Source organism: Phycodurus eques, chromosome 15 (assembly GCF_024500275.1).
Source record: "Phycodurus eques isolate BA_2022a chromosome 15, UOR_Pequ_1.1, whole genome shotgun sequence".
NCBI lineage: Eukaryota > Metazoa > Chordata > Actinopteri > Syngnathiformes > Syngnathidae > Phycodurus > Phycodurus eques.
The window spans coordinates 442,485-461,077 of record NC_084539.1 but is presented as its reverse complement, the minus strand read 5'-3'; the positions used below and the strand labels follow the sequence as shown (position 1 = coordinate 461,077).

At 43.2% G+C, this 18,593-nt stretch overlaps 1 protein-coding gene across 11 annotated transcripts in view; it reads right to left on the bottom strand.

Moving 5' to 3' along the window:
* mapkap1 (MAPK associated protein 1) overlaps positions 1-18,593 on the bottom strand; it is a 154,068-nt gene that overhangs the window by 49,517 nt on the left and 85,958 nt on the right. For 9 of the 11 annotated variants that reach the window (XM_061697499.1, XM_061697500.1, XM_061697498.1 and 6 more), the window contains 3 exons: positions 5,251-5,399; positions 4,765-4,937; positions 4,499-4,675 (listed from right to left, as the gene is read on the bottom strand). In XM_061697499.1, coding sequence (XP_061553483.1) covers positions 4,499-4,675; positions 4,765-4,937; positions 5,251-5,399 — 499 coding nt within the window. Of the gene's footprint in view, positions 1-4,498; positions 4,676-4,764; positions 4,938-5,250; positions 5,436-6,910; positions 7,147-18,593 lie in introns of those variants that run through there. The other 2 variants (XM_061697508.1, XM_061697509.1) reach the window with 2 other exon arrangements.

Here is an 18,593-nt window from a genome sequence, read left to right as displayed (position 1 = left end):
TTGAACCCAACTGAGACAATTGAACCAAACTGAAGAAATTTAATGACACCTGGGGAAACCTGTGCAGGTACTTTGAGTTTAGTAGATGATTAGTGTGTGACACTCACTTTAAAACATTTATGGCCTATAAAATTTGGGCTGATTTCTTCACAGTATTCAATTTTTTTAAATTCCTTATTTTGTGGGTTTTATGAGCTGGAAGGCCAAATTATGTAAAAATAAACAAATAAATATTGTACTTGAAATTGTGGGCCCTCAATCTATAATCGAAGAAAGTTTGACTTTTTGAATGGAATTATGGAAATTACCTTTTCCATGATATTCTAATTTTTTGGAAAGGGTCTGTATATATAGTGGGGCAAAAAAAAAGTCAGCCCTCAATTGTGCAAGTTCTCCCACTTAAAAAGATGAGAGAGGTCTGTATTTTTCATCATAGGTATACCTCATGTATGAGAGACAAAATGAAAAAATAAAATCCAGAATTTTTAGTTTGTTTTTTTCACACACTGTTGATTAGTTATAATTAGAGTGTGTGACTCTCAGTTTAAAAAAATGTGGCCTGCAAAATTTGGGCTGATTTCGTCACAGTATTCAAATGTTTTGAATTCCTTATTTTGTGGGTTTTATGAGCTCGAAGCCCAAATTATGTAAAAATAATTTCAACACAGAAGACCACGCACACAAAGATTCTGTCTCATGATCACACGTGATCTTGTAAAACTGAAGAAGAATAAATGCTTCCACATATGCACCAATGTTTCACGAGTGTCCCCAAAGGTTACCGGAGCCAGGAGCCTTGTAAAATGGAAATGTCTACTTTTATACCAAAAAAAACAACATCAGATAAGACATGCTTGTTTTTTTATGTACGGTCTTTTCCTTTTGCTGAGTCAGGGTGCTTCTTAAGTGGCTATATTCCGTTCCAAGTCACAATTCACGGCATCATGACTTGGGAGTCGTCTCACCCCTACACGCATGAAGACTTATAGTCGGAAATATTAAACACGTTCATTATTTAAGACTGCCGGAGCCCCAACCTGTTTCGGACACTAAAATCAAGACGAATCCACTCTTACTACACATCAGACTTAAGGACAATCTTACAGGATAATCTTCTAAGACTTAAGATTGTCTGGCATTTGTTGTGCTTGGTCGGTAAGGGGCATGAGTTGGGAAATTTATGTTTTATGTATACCAAATATTACTTATATTAGTTTTATACAACATTCACATGCTTTATTGTTACATTGTGACTACTAGCTCTGTGTGCATACTAATTGTTCCCAGCCATTTTGTGACTACTCACTGTTTTTTGATAAATATAAATTGAGTGCAGCTGGACAAAGATAACAGTTTTGTTTTCCTTCTCTGTCTCTCACTTCGATATAAGGAAGGGGTTTTCTGTCTGGGCTTCACTAAGGTGTAACAACTCGTAAGACTTGTCCCTTTTCCTCTTTGCAAAGACTTTTCTTTCTTTTTTTGTAATAAAAATCCACAAAGACAAGATTGCTTCCTTACTTATTCTGTCAGAAAAAGGCCAAAACAAGCAAAATCAGGACAAATTAAGGCTGATTGTCTTTATGTGTGTACCCGCACCAAGTCACCTCGAAGCAATAAAAATTATCAATAAAAGCATACAGTGGTGTAAAAAAAAAGTGTTTGCACCCTTTAGGATTTTTTTTTTGCATGTTTGCCCCCCTAAATGTTTCCCATTATCAAACAAATTTAAATATTAGTCAAGGACAACCCAAGTAAACAAAATGCAGATTTTAAATGAAGGTTTTTATTATTAAGCAGGTGGTGGGTGGTTGATGTGCACCCCGCATCCTCGATGCATAAAAATGAGCAGGGAAGCAAAAGTCATGGCGAATCTGCGCCCACTGACCTACAACATTGCTTACCTACGTATGAGTGCAGTTTGCCGGTCAAAATTAGAATTGTGTGCATCAAGAAACACATTGAAAAGCAAAATTGCAACCACGGAGACGGTCATGAAGACGGAAGCAGGCGGTGGCATGTGTGACACAACATGCTTAAATCACCAATACGTGGACGCGGAAGTGAAGCGTTCGATTGAGGAGTGGGAAGGCAACGGTTGTAAAATGCGATGCCAAATTGAGGAGAGAGAGAGAGAGAGAAAAACACAAATGTCGAAAGTGTAGTAGCATTTCAGAGTGAAATGCAAGGCGAGCACCCGTTCATTGTAACACGCACCTTTCTCGCCGCTGAGTATAACGCCACGTCGCGGGACCCACGAGACAGAGCTGAAGTTAATATAGCGCAAATCAATGAGCGTAATGTTAGTCTACTTTACTAACATAACCTTAGTGCTGCGAATTGTCTCTTAATTATTAGTACCGTCGAACGTGTGGCTTTTTGTCCCCCTACCGTGACAACAACAGTATACCGCAACCATAACAGTACGTACAGTGTGCTTTTTGCTGAGTGTAGTGTGTGACATATGTCCAATCTGATGATCTGTAAGTGGCAAAACTTTGAGTCCAGTAGGTGGCAAATGTGGCCAGAGGAGGATTTTGGTGAAGGGAGATGAAGGGAAATATTTTTCTCCCTCGAGGTTTCTTCATTTTAGTTTGAACACTTCCAAAACTTGTTGTCGTACAAAGAATATTTGTCTTATTCCTAGTCAGCTGGTCTAAACTCATAAAGGCACAGCCATGAACCTAATGTATTATTATGTCACAAAATGCTTAAATGCTAGCTGTTTAAGATGCATAAAGGCTGTTAAATACTTTAAAAAATAATGGCTTATCTTTAATGCACAATGTGACTTCAAGAAATAAAAACTGTTGGTTACATAAAAAAAGGTTATTAATCAGAATCAGAACCTTTTTTTATGTAACCAACAGTTTTTATTTCTTGAAATACTTCTCTTGCATTCAAAAGTGCCCTTTAACTAAACACAAATATTGGTTATCCAAATCATCGATTGTTTCAGTAGGATACTCGAGTACTAAATATTCGTTAGCTGCTGCCCTACATTCAACTCCCCCATTATATTGTCATATATTTATTGTTACATAAAATCATTGCTTCAGGTCCCAGAGAGAGAGAGAGAGAGAGAGAATCTTTGTGTGTGTGGTCTGCTGTGTTGAAATTCTTGGGGGAAACACCACACACGACGACTACAACTGTTGAATGTCGGATCTTTATGTGTGGGGTCTGTAGCAGATAAAAAGTATTTTAAAGAGTGGAAAAATTGTTATGTGTGTACCAGGCCTTAATCAAAATCCAAAGAGTTCTAAAAATTGGAACCCTTCACCTGACCCTGGAGCGTCACTGCCATTGGGGGTTGGCAGACCTCAGTAGAGATTATTAACTGAGTGGACGCTGGGCACAAACCCTGCAGTTTTTGCGGGAGCCTCCAGTGCCCAGTCACAAGAATGTGGGTGATCTTTTTCTCTCGATTACTGCAGCGTACCAAGGTGAGTGGTACAAGTCAGGGTGTAATAACCATCAATGTTCAGCCCACTACCCCTCAATCAACTTTCACTACAGACTGCAGTTCCATGGGAACTGAGAAAATTCTCATAACGAGATTTATGTGAGTGACGAATTGAAATTAACCTTTCACCTGAGCAATTAAAAAGATGAAAATATTCATACACATTTAAGATTTAAAAATTACATACTTTTTTCAGACCCTAATTTCCAGACTTTTCGGTAAAATATTCAAATACATTTGACACTGTCTCTGCATTTTAATCGCCTATTTTGTTGTTTTCTTCGCATTGATTTGACCCTTCTTGTCTGTGAATTGATTTGGCGTTCACTCTGTGCCACTTCTCTCTCTTCATTTTTCCCTCTATTCCTCAAGCAACATCCCATCAAAGGTGTTGTACAGTAATCACCAAATAAAATAAATGTTTAAATCAATCATTATATTTTGAACAATATATTTTCCCAAAAATTTTCTAAATATTTTTTATATATATTTATTATTGTTTTAAATTCATTAATGTCTGTCCTCAGATTACTTGACGTTTACTTATCAGAAAATTAACTCTGTGAGTCTTGTTTGCTCATATTATCTAACAACTAAGGGTGCTTGTGTATTAATTTGGGACAATGTAAAGGTTTTTGTACATGATGTACATTATCAGCTAATAATGTACACTGGAATTTTCTGAGCAAATCAGAATTCAGTATTCACCAACACCATGGTATAACACTGTGTCTAATCACACAAACATTGAAGCTGCGCTTCCATGCACCTTAAAAAAAAAAACATGACTTTTTTTTTTTTTCCAGATATATTTTTTTGTTTTAAAAAAACGGGGCTGTTGTTAACAAGTCTTAGAAACAAATATTCTTCAATAAAATAGTTTCCAATTTCAGACCTGGAAATTTTTAAAATCAAATTCCATACTTTTTCTTACTTTCCATACTTGCGTAGGAACCCTGTTGGTACACATATTTCCTGGGTGCGTACCAAATGCATAAATAGATGCATCATTTATGCATTTATTTTGTGACTTACATTCTGACAAACAGTGATTGTCTTGAACCAAGGCCAGGTGAGGAGTACTTCTCCACCAATGCCAGAGTGCTGAAACCAAACTTGTGAATTGGCTCATTGGAGTCAAGAGGAGGGAAGTCTGTGTCCACCTCACCATCATCTTCCGCAATATGAAGGCAGTAAGCGTTCACATTCTCACTGTGAAAACAGTGAACATTAGTAAAAACAGATTAAAGCAATTTGTGAATGTGAAAATTGAATATATATTGAAATATGTTTGTACATACTTAAGTTTGGGTTCTCGTCCCTCACTTGTGTATTGCCAACAGATAAGGCCAATGAGATCATGAACGCGGGCATTAGCAATGGTTACTACTGTCATGGGATGAACTTTTTCCTGAGCCATTTGCATTGAGAGGTAGACGTCTATCTTTTTTGTCGCTGTTGTGCCAATATGACCCTAGAACAAGGGCAAAAACACTTCACAGAGCGAGCACAAAAAATACAAAGATCATCAACAGCATTTCCTTTTGCTTGGAACACATCACAACTGGGGAGGGAAATTTTAACTACTTCAATTTAACACACTATGTTGAATTTTTAGCCATATTACTGGAACACTAGTGTTCCACTAATCATTCTAAGAGCAAAATGCCCGACCAGAGGTCCTTTAAATTCTGTAAACATGTAAACTTAGATCATCCACAGCATGGTATGAAATTCTTATCTAGTGCAGTCACACTAACCCTTTCAAAAAAAGATGCAGAACTCACCTTGCCATCAAATTTGGAGTATTCATTGAAGGGGTTGTTGAGCTGCTGGGGACACTGCTCCAGTCGAAGTGAAAGGGTAGATTTCATACATGACGACCGCACTCTATCTTTAAAATCACGTTTTTCAAAAAAGGACCCCAGATCCTCCACTTAACAGAAAGCAAAACAACAAAAACATGACACACCTGTTAAAAACAATGCACATGAATAAGGATGACAATAAGTACATCATGTTCCCAATTAAGAAATTTAGACTGAATATGATTACATTAGGTTCATTATAACCTGGAGTTCATTCATTCATTCATTCATCTTTCGTTCCGCTTATCCTCACTAGGGTCGCGGGCGTGCTGGAGCCTATTCCAGCCATCGTCGGGCGAGAGGCGGGGTACAACCTGAACTGGTCGCCAGCCAATCGCAGGGCACATATAAACAAACAACCATTCGCACTCACATTTACACCTACGGGCAATTTAGAGTTTTCAATTCACCTACCCTGCATGTTTTTGGGATGTGGAAGGAAACCGGAGTGCCCTGGAGTTATTACAGTATATTTTTTTGCAAATTACTCAAAATACACATTTGCAAATTATTATGCACACCATAAAAAAAATAAAACAAACTCTTGGAAGAAAGCTTTCATAGTTCTGTCCTTACATGGAGATAATAACAACATAACCTATATTTGTCGCACAATGTTGTCCCGGATACAAGCGGCAGAAATGAGTTTCCTCCGCAGGGTATCCGGGCTCTCCCTTAGAGATAGGGTGAGAAGCTCGGTTATCCGGGAGGGGCTGCTGCTCCTCCGCGTTGAGACGAGCCAGATGAGGTGGCTCGGGCATTTGATTCGGATCCCTCCTGGGCGTCCTCCCTGGTGAGGTGTTCTGGGCACGTCCCACCGGAATGAGACCCCGGGGATGACCCAGGACACGCTCGAGAGACTACCTGTATGTCTCCCGGCTAGGGTTGGGCATCGCTTGAATTTGAGCAATTCCGGTTCCAATTTCGGTCCCCTATTTTGATTCCGTTTCTAAACGATTCTCAATTTCGATTCTTTTAGGGGGCTGGGTCAAAAACGTTTGCATGGTTAAAATAAACAGTGTCCAAATTATGAACATCCATTTTCTTAGCATCCCGCACCTTAGACTAAAATGACTCGGGGTTCTTTCTAACTAGTATCAATATCAAACCTATGAACTAAAAGGCAATGTGTGTGGAACTAACCCAATTGACTTAATGTTCATTAATTAATGTTTTAGTTAAAAGAGAAATATAGCATTGTTAAAATGCTTATTTGGGACTGTTTCATCACATCAAATGGTTTATATATGCAAGTTTTAACTTGACTTCCTGTTTTAAGCTTTTAGACTATTACGTTGAAGGGTACACACCGGAAATCAGTATTTTGACATGAAAAGTAGTTACTTTTTCACACGGCACCGATAATATTTTCTTTTAATTGATGGAACCAAATTATATAAAACGGCGATTCCTTTCCAGATTTTCACCGATGAGGTACAAGGTTAGTGTTTGTGATACTGTGAGATAATAAAATAAATTAAAATAAACACTGAAAACCGTAAGTGGAAAGCTGCAACCAACCGTTTACCTTGTTAGCTGTCTCAATGTTGGCACAGACGTATTTTATTGTTTCACTCACCCAGTTGACTGAGAATTGACTTCACTGAAGCTCCGCGCGCTGTAGGCTGAGGCTCGGAGCGTGTCAGACTTCTACACATCATGAAAGCATCCTTTGCACAATATAATCTTATTACAAGTGTTGCACTGAGGCGACTGGTCATTCATTTTAACAAAGTTAAGACACACTTTTGTTTGCCGCCGCCACGGACGGGACGACTCAGGACACGCTAGAGAGACTACGTCTCTCGGCTTGCCTGGGAACGCCTCGGGATCCCCTCAGAAGAGCTGGAGGAAGTGGCTGGGGAGAGGGAAGTCTGAGCGTCCCTGCTAAAGCTGCTGCCCCCGCGACCCGACCTTGGATAAGCGAAAGATAATGGATGGATGGATGGATTTCTCATTATTACAGCGGCTAAATAAGTATTGAAAACGCCGCCATTTTACTCATCAAATATACTTCCAAATATGCTATTGATCTGAACATTTCACCAGACGCTGGGAACAATCTAAGTAATACATTCATACAAAAAAAAGTAGAATAAATAAGATCTTAAATTAAGTTGTGTGTAAAAATGTGAAAGTACATAGGGGGAAAGTATTGAACACATGAAGAAAGGGAGGTTCAAAAATGCATGGAAAGCCAAGACATCACCTAAAATCTTCAAAGAACCATTTGCTCCTTTGAAATGCAGGCAAGGCGCAGCCAAGCGCTCGATCTGGGAGAATTGATGGAACACAAGTGACACCCGCTGGCGGTGGAGTTACTGCAAGCAACAAGCTGTGCCACAGATTTCACTGAATTTGAATGTCTGTTTTATATTTTACGAACTTTGCATGAATTCTCCCAGTATAAATCATGACACAAATGTCACGAATGATTGTTTGCAACAGATCTGCTGTCAAATCTGTTTGTCAACTGAATCAGATGAGCTGTTTCACCTCACAAGACAAATGTCTCATCACAAATATTAAGTTAATCTTAAATTAATCTTTTATTTCCAATGGTTTAAAACCACAAAAATTCCAATGATGAAACTTAATCGAGGCGCGGTTTGCCTTCCTTTTGGTCCCTGGGCCAGCCCCTCTCTCTCCTGTGCATAAAAGGCCGAAGCCACTTTGTTCCGTTTTTCTCCGAGCCTCTTGTTTTCTCCAACCTGCCGAAGAAACTGCAGCACAGCCAAGGACCCGCGCCTCCCGCCACGAGGCGGCTGAGACGCATCCGACCTTCCTCACCGCGCCAACGAGTGCGGAGAGCAGAAGCACTCTGCCTGGGCCCCGAAACCTACACGTTTGTGTGTGTGGGGGGGGGGGGGGGTAGCCTGCGGATAAAAGAGCCGTCCGGAAGGAATTTCGGCGCACGTTTTCTCTGGGCCCACGACGAACACAGTCACTAAGGCGCTTCGGCCACACTACCCTTGCTTTTTCTCCGTTTTTGCCTTTTTTTTCTTCTTGCTTCCTTTTTCGGTAAATCCACCTGTTCGGCGCCCGACCTATCCATCGGGAAGAGCGACCCGCCTGCCTAAATTCTGTTCTACGCAACGTAAGTGCAGCGTGCTGTTTCCTAGGTACAAATTGGTGCATAATTAGATTATGATAACGGTCACAAAAATTCCCAGCCTGGCATTGCTCCGCGCACATTCTCAATTCACACCTACATCACAAGTTCGACCTGCTTTACAAATGTTTATCTGTACCCTTTCTAGTCAAGCCCCTCTGCATTGTTTCCCTGTAGTTTTTCCCTTTTAGATTTAAATTTTCCATAAAATACCATTTCCTTTTGTCGTTTGTGTATTTGAGTAAAACAGTGAAACCGCTCTAATCTAGAACTCCTATTTCATTCCTGTAGCAACCTTCAAATTATAAAACATAGAGGTTTTTACAAATATAAAAAGACACGTGGTTCCCCTTTACAAAACAAAATAATTTGATTATAACGTTTAAACGTATAGTCGAGGTAAACCAGAAGCGACGCTCTTTTCCTAAATTAATTACGTTTGTATCCAAAACCAAGATAAACTACAATACCTAAGCGGAAAGCTAATCATACCGCCATAAATTGTCCTCGTTCAGGTGCTGCCGCAATATTTCTGACAGAGGAGTGCAAAGAATAATCAGAAGTTGTCTGAGTGTCATAGACCACTTGTGGAGACCTTCAAAAAGACCTGGAATTAGCAGGTACTGTTGTCACAAGGAAAACAGTGAGTAATTCACTCCGCCGCCATGGCCTGTGTTGCGCGCTCACCACGTAAGACCCCATTGCTGGTAAAAAAGCATGTCAAAGCTCGTTTGAAGTTTGCTGAACAACATTTGGACAAGCCAGTTAAATACTGGGAGAATATATTCTGGTTTGATGAGAGCAAAATTTAACTGTTTGGATGCCATAATGGACACCACGTTTGGAGGAGAAAAGGCACTGCACATCACCCTAAAAATCACCATACCGACAGTGAAGTTCAGAGGTGGGAACATGATGGTGTAGGGCTGCTTTTCAGCAGATGGTACTGGTAAACTTTACGTTATTGAAGGAAGGATGAATGGGCAAATGTACAGAGAGATTGTTGACAAAAATCTGCTGGCATCTGCGAGGATGATGAAAATGAAACGAGGGTGGACATTTCAGCAGGATAATGATCCAAAACATACTGCCAAGTAAACTCTCAATTGGTTTGAAAGAAAAAAATAAAGCTGGTAGAATGGCCCAGCCAATCACCGGACTTGAATCCAATTGAAAATCTATGGAAAAAAGCGAAACTCAAGGTCTATAAAAGAAGCCCACTGAACTTCAAGATTTGAAGACTGCTTGTGTGGCGGATTGGGCCAAAATCACACCAGAGCAATGCATGCGACTACTTTGTCCACACAGTAGGCGTCTTGAATCTGTCATTGCAAACAAAGGCTTTTGTACAAAGTATTAAATAAATACCAGTTGGCGTGTTCAATAATTTTTCCCTGTGTCATTTCACATTATTACACACAACTTAATTTCTGATCTTATTTGTTCTACTTTCTTTGTGTGAATGGATAACTTAGGTTGTTCCCAACAAGTAGTGATGTTTAGTGAGAAAAATGGTGACGGGTTCAATACTTATTTCAGCGGGTTTATGTGACGTAAATTAGCTTTGCTCTAATTGGATCATTTTCACTGATCTAAATATGGAAAACAGCTTGGCTCTGATTGGTCCATATTACTGCGTCTGCTAGATAGATGCCACTCTATGATGCCTAGTTCAGACTCAAATCCCTCGCAAGAGTTTCATCATGGGAGTTATTTATACGCACGGAATGCACATTAAAATACAGCCTATAAGTATATGTATATGTTGTGTTTTACAACAACACCCATCCATCCATCTATCCATTTTCTACCGCTTATCCGAAGTCGGGTCGCGGGGGCAGCAGCTTTAGCAGGGACCCCCAGACTTCCCTCTCCCCAGCCACTTCATCCAGCTCTTCCGGGAGGATTCAGAGGCGTTCCCAGGCCAGCCGAAGGACGTAGTCTCTCCAGCGTGTCCTGGGTCGTCCCCGGGGTCTCCTCCTGGGGGGACGTGCCCAGAACACCTCACCAAGGAGGCGTCCGGGAGGCTTCCGAACCAGATGCCCCAGCCACCTCATCTGGCTCCTCTTGATGTGGAGGAGCAACGACTCCACTGTGAGATCCTCCCGGATGACCGAGCTTCACAACCTATTTCTAAGGGAGAGCCCGGTCACCCTGCGGAGGAAACTCATTTGGGCCGCTTGTATCCGGAATCTTGTTCTTTCGGTCACGACCCACAACTCGTGACCATAGGTGAGGGTAGGAACGTAGATCGACCTGTAAATTGAGAGCTTCGCCTTTCGGCTTAGCTCCTTTTTTACCACAACGACCGATACAAAGTCGCTGCACCGATCCGCCTGTCGATCTCCCGTTCCATTCTTCCCTCACTTGTGAACAAGACACCAAGATACTTGAACTCCTCCACTTGGGGCAGGATCTTATTCCCGACATGGAGAGGGCATGCCATCCTTTTCCGACTGAGGATCATGCGCTCAGATTTGGAGGTGCTGATTCTCATCCCAGTCACTTCACACTCGGCTGCGAACTGCTCCAGTGAGAGGTCACTGGAGGTCACGGCTTGATGAAGCCAACAGAAACACATCATCTGCAAAAAGCAGATATGCAATACTGAGGCCACCGAACCGGACCCCTCTACGCCTCGGCTGCGCCTTGAAATTCTGCCCATAAAAGTTATGAACAGAATCGGTGACAAACGGCAGCCTTGGCGGAGTACAACCCTCACCGGGAACGAGTCCGACTTACTGCTGGATATGCGGACCAAACTCTGACTCCGGTCGTACAGGGACCGAACAGCCTGTATCAGGGGGTTCGGTACCCCATACTCCCGAAGCACCCTACACAGGACTCCCCGAGGGACACGGTCGAACCCCTTATCCAAGTCCACAAAACACATGTAGACTGGTTGGGCGAACTCCCATGCACCCTCGAGGACCCTGCCGAGGGTGTAGAGCTGGTCCACTGTTCCACGGCCAGGACAAAAACCACACTGCTCTTGCTGAATCTGAGATTCGACTTCCCGACGGACCCTCTTCTCCAGCACCCCTGAATAGACCTTACCAGGGAGGCTGAGGAGTGTGATCCCCTTTTAGTTGGAACACACCCTCCGGTCCCCGTTCTTAAAAAGGGGGACCACCACCCCAGTCAGCCAATCCAGAGGCAGTGTCCCCGATGTCCATGCGATGTTGCAGAGGCGTGTCAACCAGGACAGCACCACAACATTCAGAGCCTTTAGGAACTCCGGGCGAATCTCATCCACCCCCAGGGCCTTGCCACCAAGGAGCTTTTTAACCACCTCGGTGACCTCAAACCCAGAGATAGGAGAGCCCGCCTCAGAGAACCCACACTCTGCTTCTTCATGGGAAGGCGTGCCGGTGGAATTGAGGAGGTCTTCGACTTCGAGGTCTTCGAGGTCTCCACACCGATTCACAACGTCCCGAGTCGAGGTCAGCAGCGCCCTATCCCCACTATACAAAGTGTTGGTGGTGCACTGCTTTCCTCTCCTGAGACGCCGAATGGTGGACCAGAATTTCCTCGAAGCCATCCGGAAAGTCTTTCTCCATGGTCTCAGCGAACTCCTCCCATACCCGAGTTTTTGCTTCAGCAACCACCAAAGCTGCATTCCGCTTGGCCAGCTGGTGCCCATCAGCTGCCTCAGAAGTCCCATCGGCCAAAAAAGCCCGATATGACTCCTTCAGCTTGACGGCATCCAACGGGTTCGGGGATTGCCGCCACGACCACCTTACGGCCACAGCTCCGGTCTGCTGCCTCAGCAATGGAGGCGCAGAACATGGTCCACTCGGACTTGATGTCCCCCGCCTCCGCCGGAACATGAGCAAAGTTCTGTCGGAAGTGGGAGTTGAAACTCCTTCTGACAGGGGATTCTGCCAGACGTTCCCGGCAGACTCTCACAATTCGTTTGGGCCTTCCACGTCGGACCGGCATCTCCCCCACCATCGGAGCCAACTCACCACCAGATGGTGATCAGTTGACAGCTCCGCCCCTCTCTTTACCCGAGTGTTCAAGACATGCGGGCGCAAGTCCGATGACACGACCAGAAAGTCGATCATCGAACTGCGACCAAGGGTGTCCTGGTGCCAAGTGCACGTGTGGACACACTTATGCTTGAACATGGTGTTCGTTATGGACAATCCGTGATGAGCACAGAAGTCCAATAACAGAACACCGTTCGGGTTCTGATCGTGGGGGCCGTTCCTCCCAATCACGCCCTTCCAGGTCTCACTGTCATTGCCCCTGTGAGCATTGAAGTCCCCCAGCAGAACGATGGAGTCCCCAGCGGGAGCGCTCTGCAGCACCCCCTCCTAGGACTCCAAAAAGGGTGGGTACTCTGAACTGCTGTTTGGTGCATAGGCACAAACAACAATCAGGACCCATTCCCCCCACCCAAAAGCGGAGGGAGGCTACCCTCTTGTCCACCGGGGTGAACCCCAACGTACAGGCGCCGAGCCGGGGAGGGCAATAAGTATACCCACACCTGCTCACCGTGGGCAACTCCAGAGTGGAAGAGAGTCCAACCCCTCTCGAGAGGACTGGTACCAGAGCCCAAGCTGTGTGTGGAGGCGAGTCCGACTATATCTAGTCGGAACTTCTCGACGTCACACACCAGCTCGGGCTCCTTCCCTGCCAGAGAGGTAACATTCCACGTCCCTAGAGCCAGCTTCTGTAGCCGGGGATCGGATCGCCAAGGATTGGAGGGTTTTGATTCGATGTCGTCAGTTTTCGCTAAAAACAAAGGAATTGACCTTGCCGTTCCAACACTTTTGGAGGGGACTATATATTCTTCAAACTGTGAAAAACGAGTTATAGTAGCAATATTCGATCATGACTTCTACTTTATGTGCTACTTAAGAATGTGTTTGTGTGTACCTCATTGTGTGCACCACACTGCCCCCCAGAAGTCAAGACGTGCACAGCAGGAACAGCAATCCGAACAATGCAGACAAAGACAGCTAAGCACGTCCTGCCTCACTACATGAAACATCAGTTGCATCCAGATGTTCAAAAGTCTATTGCTATGCATGGAAAGAAAGCAAATGCTGTTCCCACCATCTATTGACAGTAAAAAAATAAGAGCTTCACAGGCCCACAATTAGCGAAAACTGACTACATCTAATCTAAACCCTCCAATCAGGCAACTCAAAACCCCAGTTGGGGGGAAAAAAATAAACCTTGAGACGGGACCGCAGATAGCGAGGGGGGGGGATCTCCCGACCAGGATGACCAGGCTGCAATGGATTTTTTTGGACATTTATCACATTATATGGAGCTGTACTATGTTAATTAAGATGACATAAGAGTCCATTTAAAGAGATGAGGCACCGCAGGTAGACCTTTTCGCTCTGGCTGACTATATTAACAAAATAATGTATCTACTTGTATTACAAAACAAAATGAATTCCATCATCAGCGTCATCGTACAGTATTTTAACTCAATAATTCTGATACAAATAATTATTTTCGTAGTAATCCAGTTTTACAATTACCAAAGAACACATTCACTCCCATTTACGCAGTGTCCCTGAACGTACATCGCACACTCATGCAGCTGCCGTGTGCCTGCTTAGTTTCATTATGAAGAGCGAAATAGGAAATGCAACAGGTGTACATTCTTTCAATTTGAATGTCCAACAGATCCCTCTACTGCTCAACTTTAATATTACAGTTGATTCACTGTATATTACAGTACACCAACATCGCAGCAGACCCTGCGATGTCACTATTGTGCACATGTACATCACTCTGACGATGCTCAAACAAAATATAGTGCACCTCTAGTTCTAACCCATTAAATATTTTATGCGTAAGTGACAGAAACTTAAATTCTCATCTCAAGGGGACCATGAGCCAATGCAAGTTGGCCAGTACTAGGGTAACACAGTCGGATCAAACTTTCTCACCCTCGTCAAAGGTCTTGCTGCATTGTTTTGTACTAACTGCAGGCATTTAATACTAGACATGGGAAGACCAGGAAACAGCTTAAACAAGTGGCTGAGTCTAGCAGGGCCAAGAAACAACAGCTCCGTTTTCTCAGGGTTAAGGAGAAAAAAGTTACAGGACATCTATTGTTTAATCTCAATGAGACGCCTCCAGAGTAGAGCAGTCACGTGGGTTGGTTAGTTTTAATGGCATGTATAGCTGAGAATCAGTAACAGTAAAAGCCAATCTTATATTTGTGTATGATATCGCCAAGCGGTAGGCATATAAATACTGAACAAAAGAGGGCCAAGTACCAATCCCGACGGGACTCCTCAAGTGCCATTATAATACTCAGAGGTCACATTATCATGGATAACACGGTGTGTCCTATCTGAGAAATAAAATCGAAACCAAGAAAGGGCTGAGCCTGTAATACCTAGCCACGTTTCGAGGGGATCTAGTAATATATCGCGATCGATGTAATAATAATGTTGATAAAATGTCGCAATCCATTGCTAGTAAAAGATCGTTCGTCATTTTTGAGAGGGACGTTTCAGTCGAGCGGTCTGCCCTGAATCTGGACTGAAGAACTTCAAATAGATTGCTAGAGCCCGTGTGATCATTAAGCTGCTGTGGTCCAATTTTCCATCCATTCATCCATTTTCTGAGCCGCTTCTCTTCACTAGGGTCGCGGGCGGGGTGGAGCCTATCCCAGCTGTCATCGGGCAGGAGGCGGGGTACACCCTGAACTGGTTGCCAGCCAATCGTAGGGCACATAGAACCAAACAACCTTTCGCACTCACAGTCATGCCTACGGGCAATTTAGAGTCTCCAATTAATGCATGTTTTTGGGATGTGGGAGGAAACCGGAGTGCCCGGAGAAAACCCACCCAGGCACGGGGAGAACATGCAAACTCCACACAGGCGGGGCCAGGGATTGAACCCGGGTCCTCAGAACTGTGAGGCTGACGCTCTTACCAGTCGGTCACCGAGCCGCCGTGGTCCAATTTTTTTCAAGAATTTTCTAAATAAATGGGAGATTTGACACCGTCTTATGATTGCAAAGACTCTCAGAGTCGAGGTTGGGTCTTTTGAGTAAGGGTTGAAGAACGGCTGTCTTGACAGCTGCAGCTACAATGCCAGAGGAGAGTGATATATTTATAATATTTAAGATTGAAGGTCCTAAAATTAAAAACAGCTCTTTAATGAAAGAAGAAGAGGGTCGAGCAAGCACAATGTGTTTTTTGCTGCACTAAGGAGTTATGTGAGTCTGTCAAGTGATACTTCCCCAAAATGAGAAAGGGTCGTGGGACGGGTATCCGATTAGTGCCCATAGTAGTCTCAGTGATGGAAGAATTCAACCGGCCTTGAGCCAAGGTGTCCTTAGTCTCGTTCCTGAGCTCAATTTTTTTCATAAAAAATTGCATGAAATCATCAGCTGAAAAGGGGGTTAGAAGTAGGTTGCTTTTGGGTTAGCACTGCTGCTGTATCGAATAAGTATTTAGGGTTATTTTTCATTAAGACAAATTATTATTTCGGAAAAATAATTAGTTTTAGCTAAAACTAAAAGCTTGTTTGTATTTCTGTAAATTATCCACTCATGCCTGATGGAAGACCTCAAGTTTAGTTGCCCGACATTTGTGCTCAAGCTCCTGACATGATTAAGTTCTCGGGTTTCATCTGTGAACCAAGGAGTAAGTCTCTTAGGATGCATTTTAAGTCTTAATGGCTGCTACAATGTTGAGAACATTACACAGAGCCACATTAAAGTAATTTGTGAGATTATCAATAGGACCCACATCAGAAGGAAATGAAACAATCGCTCAGGGTAATTGATCAGCGAGTGCAGTAGTAGTTGAAGAATTAATATTACAGCTACTATAGGATTGGTTGTGGTCACGATGGCAGTGGGCCAAGACTTCAAATTGTATGAAGAAATGGTCGAACATAGCAGTGGTATAGGGGAGTACAATTACATTTGAGGTCGCAATGCCCTGGGTTAATACCAAATCTAAAGTATTACCATTACTATGGGTCGGTTCATGTATTAGTTGCATGAAACCAAATGTATTCATTATTATCTGAAACACTGCATTAAGAGGTTCTGACAGGGAATTCATATGAATATTAACGTTACCCATGATTAATACTTTGTCTGTGTGGGTCACCATGTCAGCAATATATGCAGTGAATTCATCTAAAAAGCCAGGGTTAGGGGTGAGGGGGGGTAACTGCGAGATAGAACGGCAACGGTGTTGTACATCGCATAATGAGAACCTCAAAATGTTTCAAGGTCGATGTTCGAACTAAAGTTAGGGTTGAGAACAGATTCGGACATGAGGACGATGCCCTCGCCCTCTGAATAGGACATGCAACATGTAAACTCACAAAAGTTGGGGAAGACGTCTCATTAAGTGGTAAAAATGTTTTTGGTTTTAAGTAAGTCTCACAAAGACCAATGATATTAAGATTATGGTCTCTGATAAGATCATTGAGAGGCAAAGCTTTCGAAGAAAGTGATCTAATATTAAGACCTGCTGTAATTAAAGAGGGCTGATCAGTGCGATTTGGCCCGAGGGTATTGCCAGTAGTGATATTAATAAAATTGCATCGTCTAGAACCCGTATTGCATTGTGAGTTGCTGTGGGCGTGGCGAGAGAGTAATACGGCAGGAATCTAGTCGTTATTTGTCAACTTGACGTCGGTAAAATGAAGCGAAGAAGAATGCTGCAGCTCATCACCGAGTAAGAATACCTCAGTAGACAGAATAACAGTGCAATGCATTAGTGGGTAGTTGATCAGAATATATAGTATGTTGCTCTGTTCCACATAAAGAACTATGTGTGTCGTTAGAGTACAGCATAGCGCTAGTTAGTTTTAACCTTACAGACTCCACACCCGTTGTAACAGATCACCTGTGTCCCGGCTTGCTCTATTGTAGCTACAGTATGTCAAACTCAGTGCCAGGGGGCCAGATCCAAACCGCCACATCATTTTGTGGCCCACGAAAGCAAATAATTTGCATCAACTTCCATGGTTCTTGCTAAAATCTGTACAAAAATTTCACATCATATGTGATTAATATTGAGATATTGCAAGCATTTTTGTTGCTTTTACCAAACCCCTTTTTACAGTAACTTGGACAATAGTCGAACAAACTATAATCCCTGACTTCTGATTTGAAAACAAGTTATCCATCAATTTGTTGTGTAGTTATAATACTATGATTAGGGGATGAAACATTTATATGGTTTCACGGTCATAATGTCCGTCTGAGGGAAACCGTACCAACAATGTGGCCTGCAACAAACATGAGTTTGACACCCCTGCTCTAGTGTGTGCTGTCATGGAAAGCTCACCCCGTTTGGGTGAAGGCAGTCTTTCCTCAGCAAACCGGGTTGCCTCCAGAACGAAGGCCAGTTATCTACAAACTGCAGTCCCTGGTCGCTACAAAAGCTAGCCAACCACCAATTAAGCGAGAATAAACTGCTAAACCTCTCATCATTGCCTGTCGCAGGCAAGGGGCCAGAGACAATTACTCAATGTCCACACATCTTTCTGGCGAGATGACAAGTCCTGGCTATGTTACTATTGGTAATTTCTGATTGCCTAATCCTTGTATCATTGTAGCTCACATGTATCACTATATGGGAGTAGCTACTGTTGTTAGCCCCACGCTGCTATTTAGGCCTGCTGTGAGTCAGATCCCTCAGGCTATTTTCAATGTTGGGTGCGCTGGCCCCAGCAATAAACATTATAGTGGCTGGGTTTTAAAGATAGATGTTAAGAGTGATGGAGTCATCTATGACTAACGTGCGGGAGCCAGTAGGAATGGGACGAGCTAAAAGAGTGAATCTATTATGCGTCTGAACAGGTTCGCCGTGGTTAGCTAGCTACTTGGGGTTAATGATAACAGGACTAGTAGATCGGCTACAACGTACGCTATCAGGTGTGCCCACCACATCTACAGTTACCAAACTATTCTGCTCTGGATGGCGGACATGTCCTTCTAGGAGGAAAAGCCTCTCGAGAAGTGTGCAATTGGTGCACGAGTCCATACTCACGTTTATTTGGTTAGAGTTTTGGAGGCAAAGTCTGGGGGATTGCTAGCAGCCAAGGAGACTCGTAGGTGTCCGGCAGTGGTGCGGCTGAAGCTAGTAGCCTCGAAAGCGGGGCTACTCTGCTCTCAAAAATTAACAGTCTCAAAAAAGTAAAA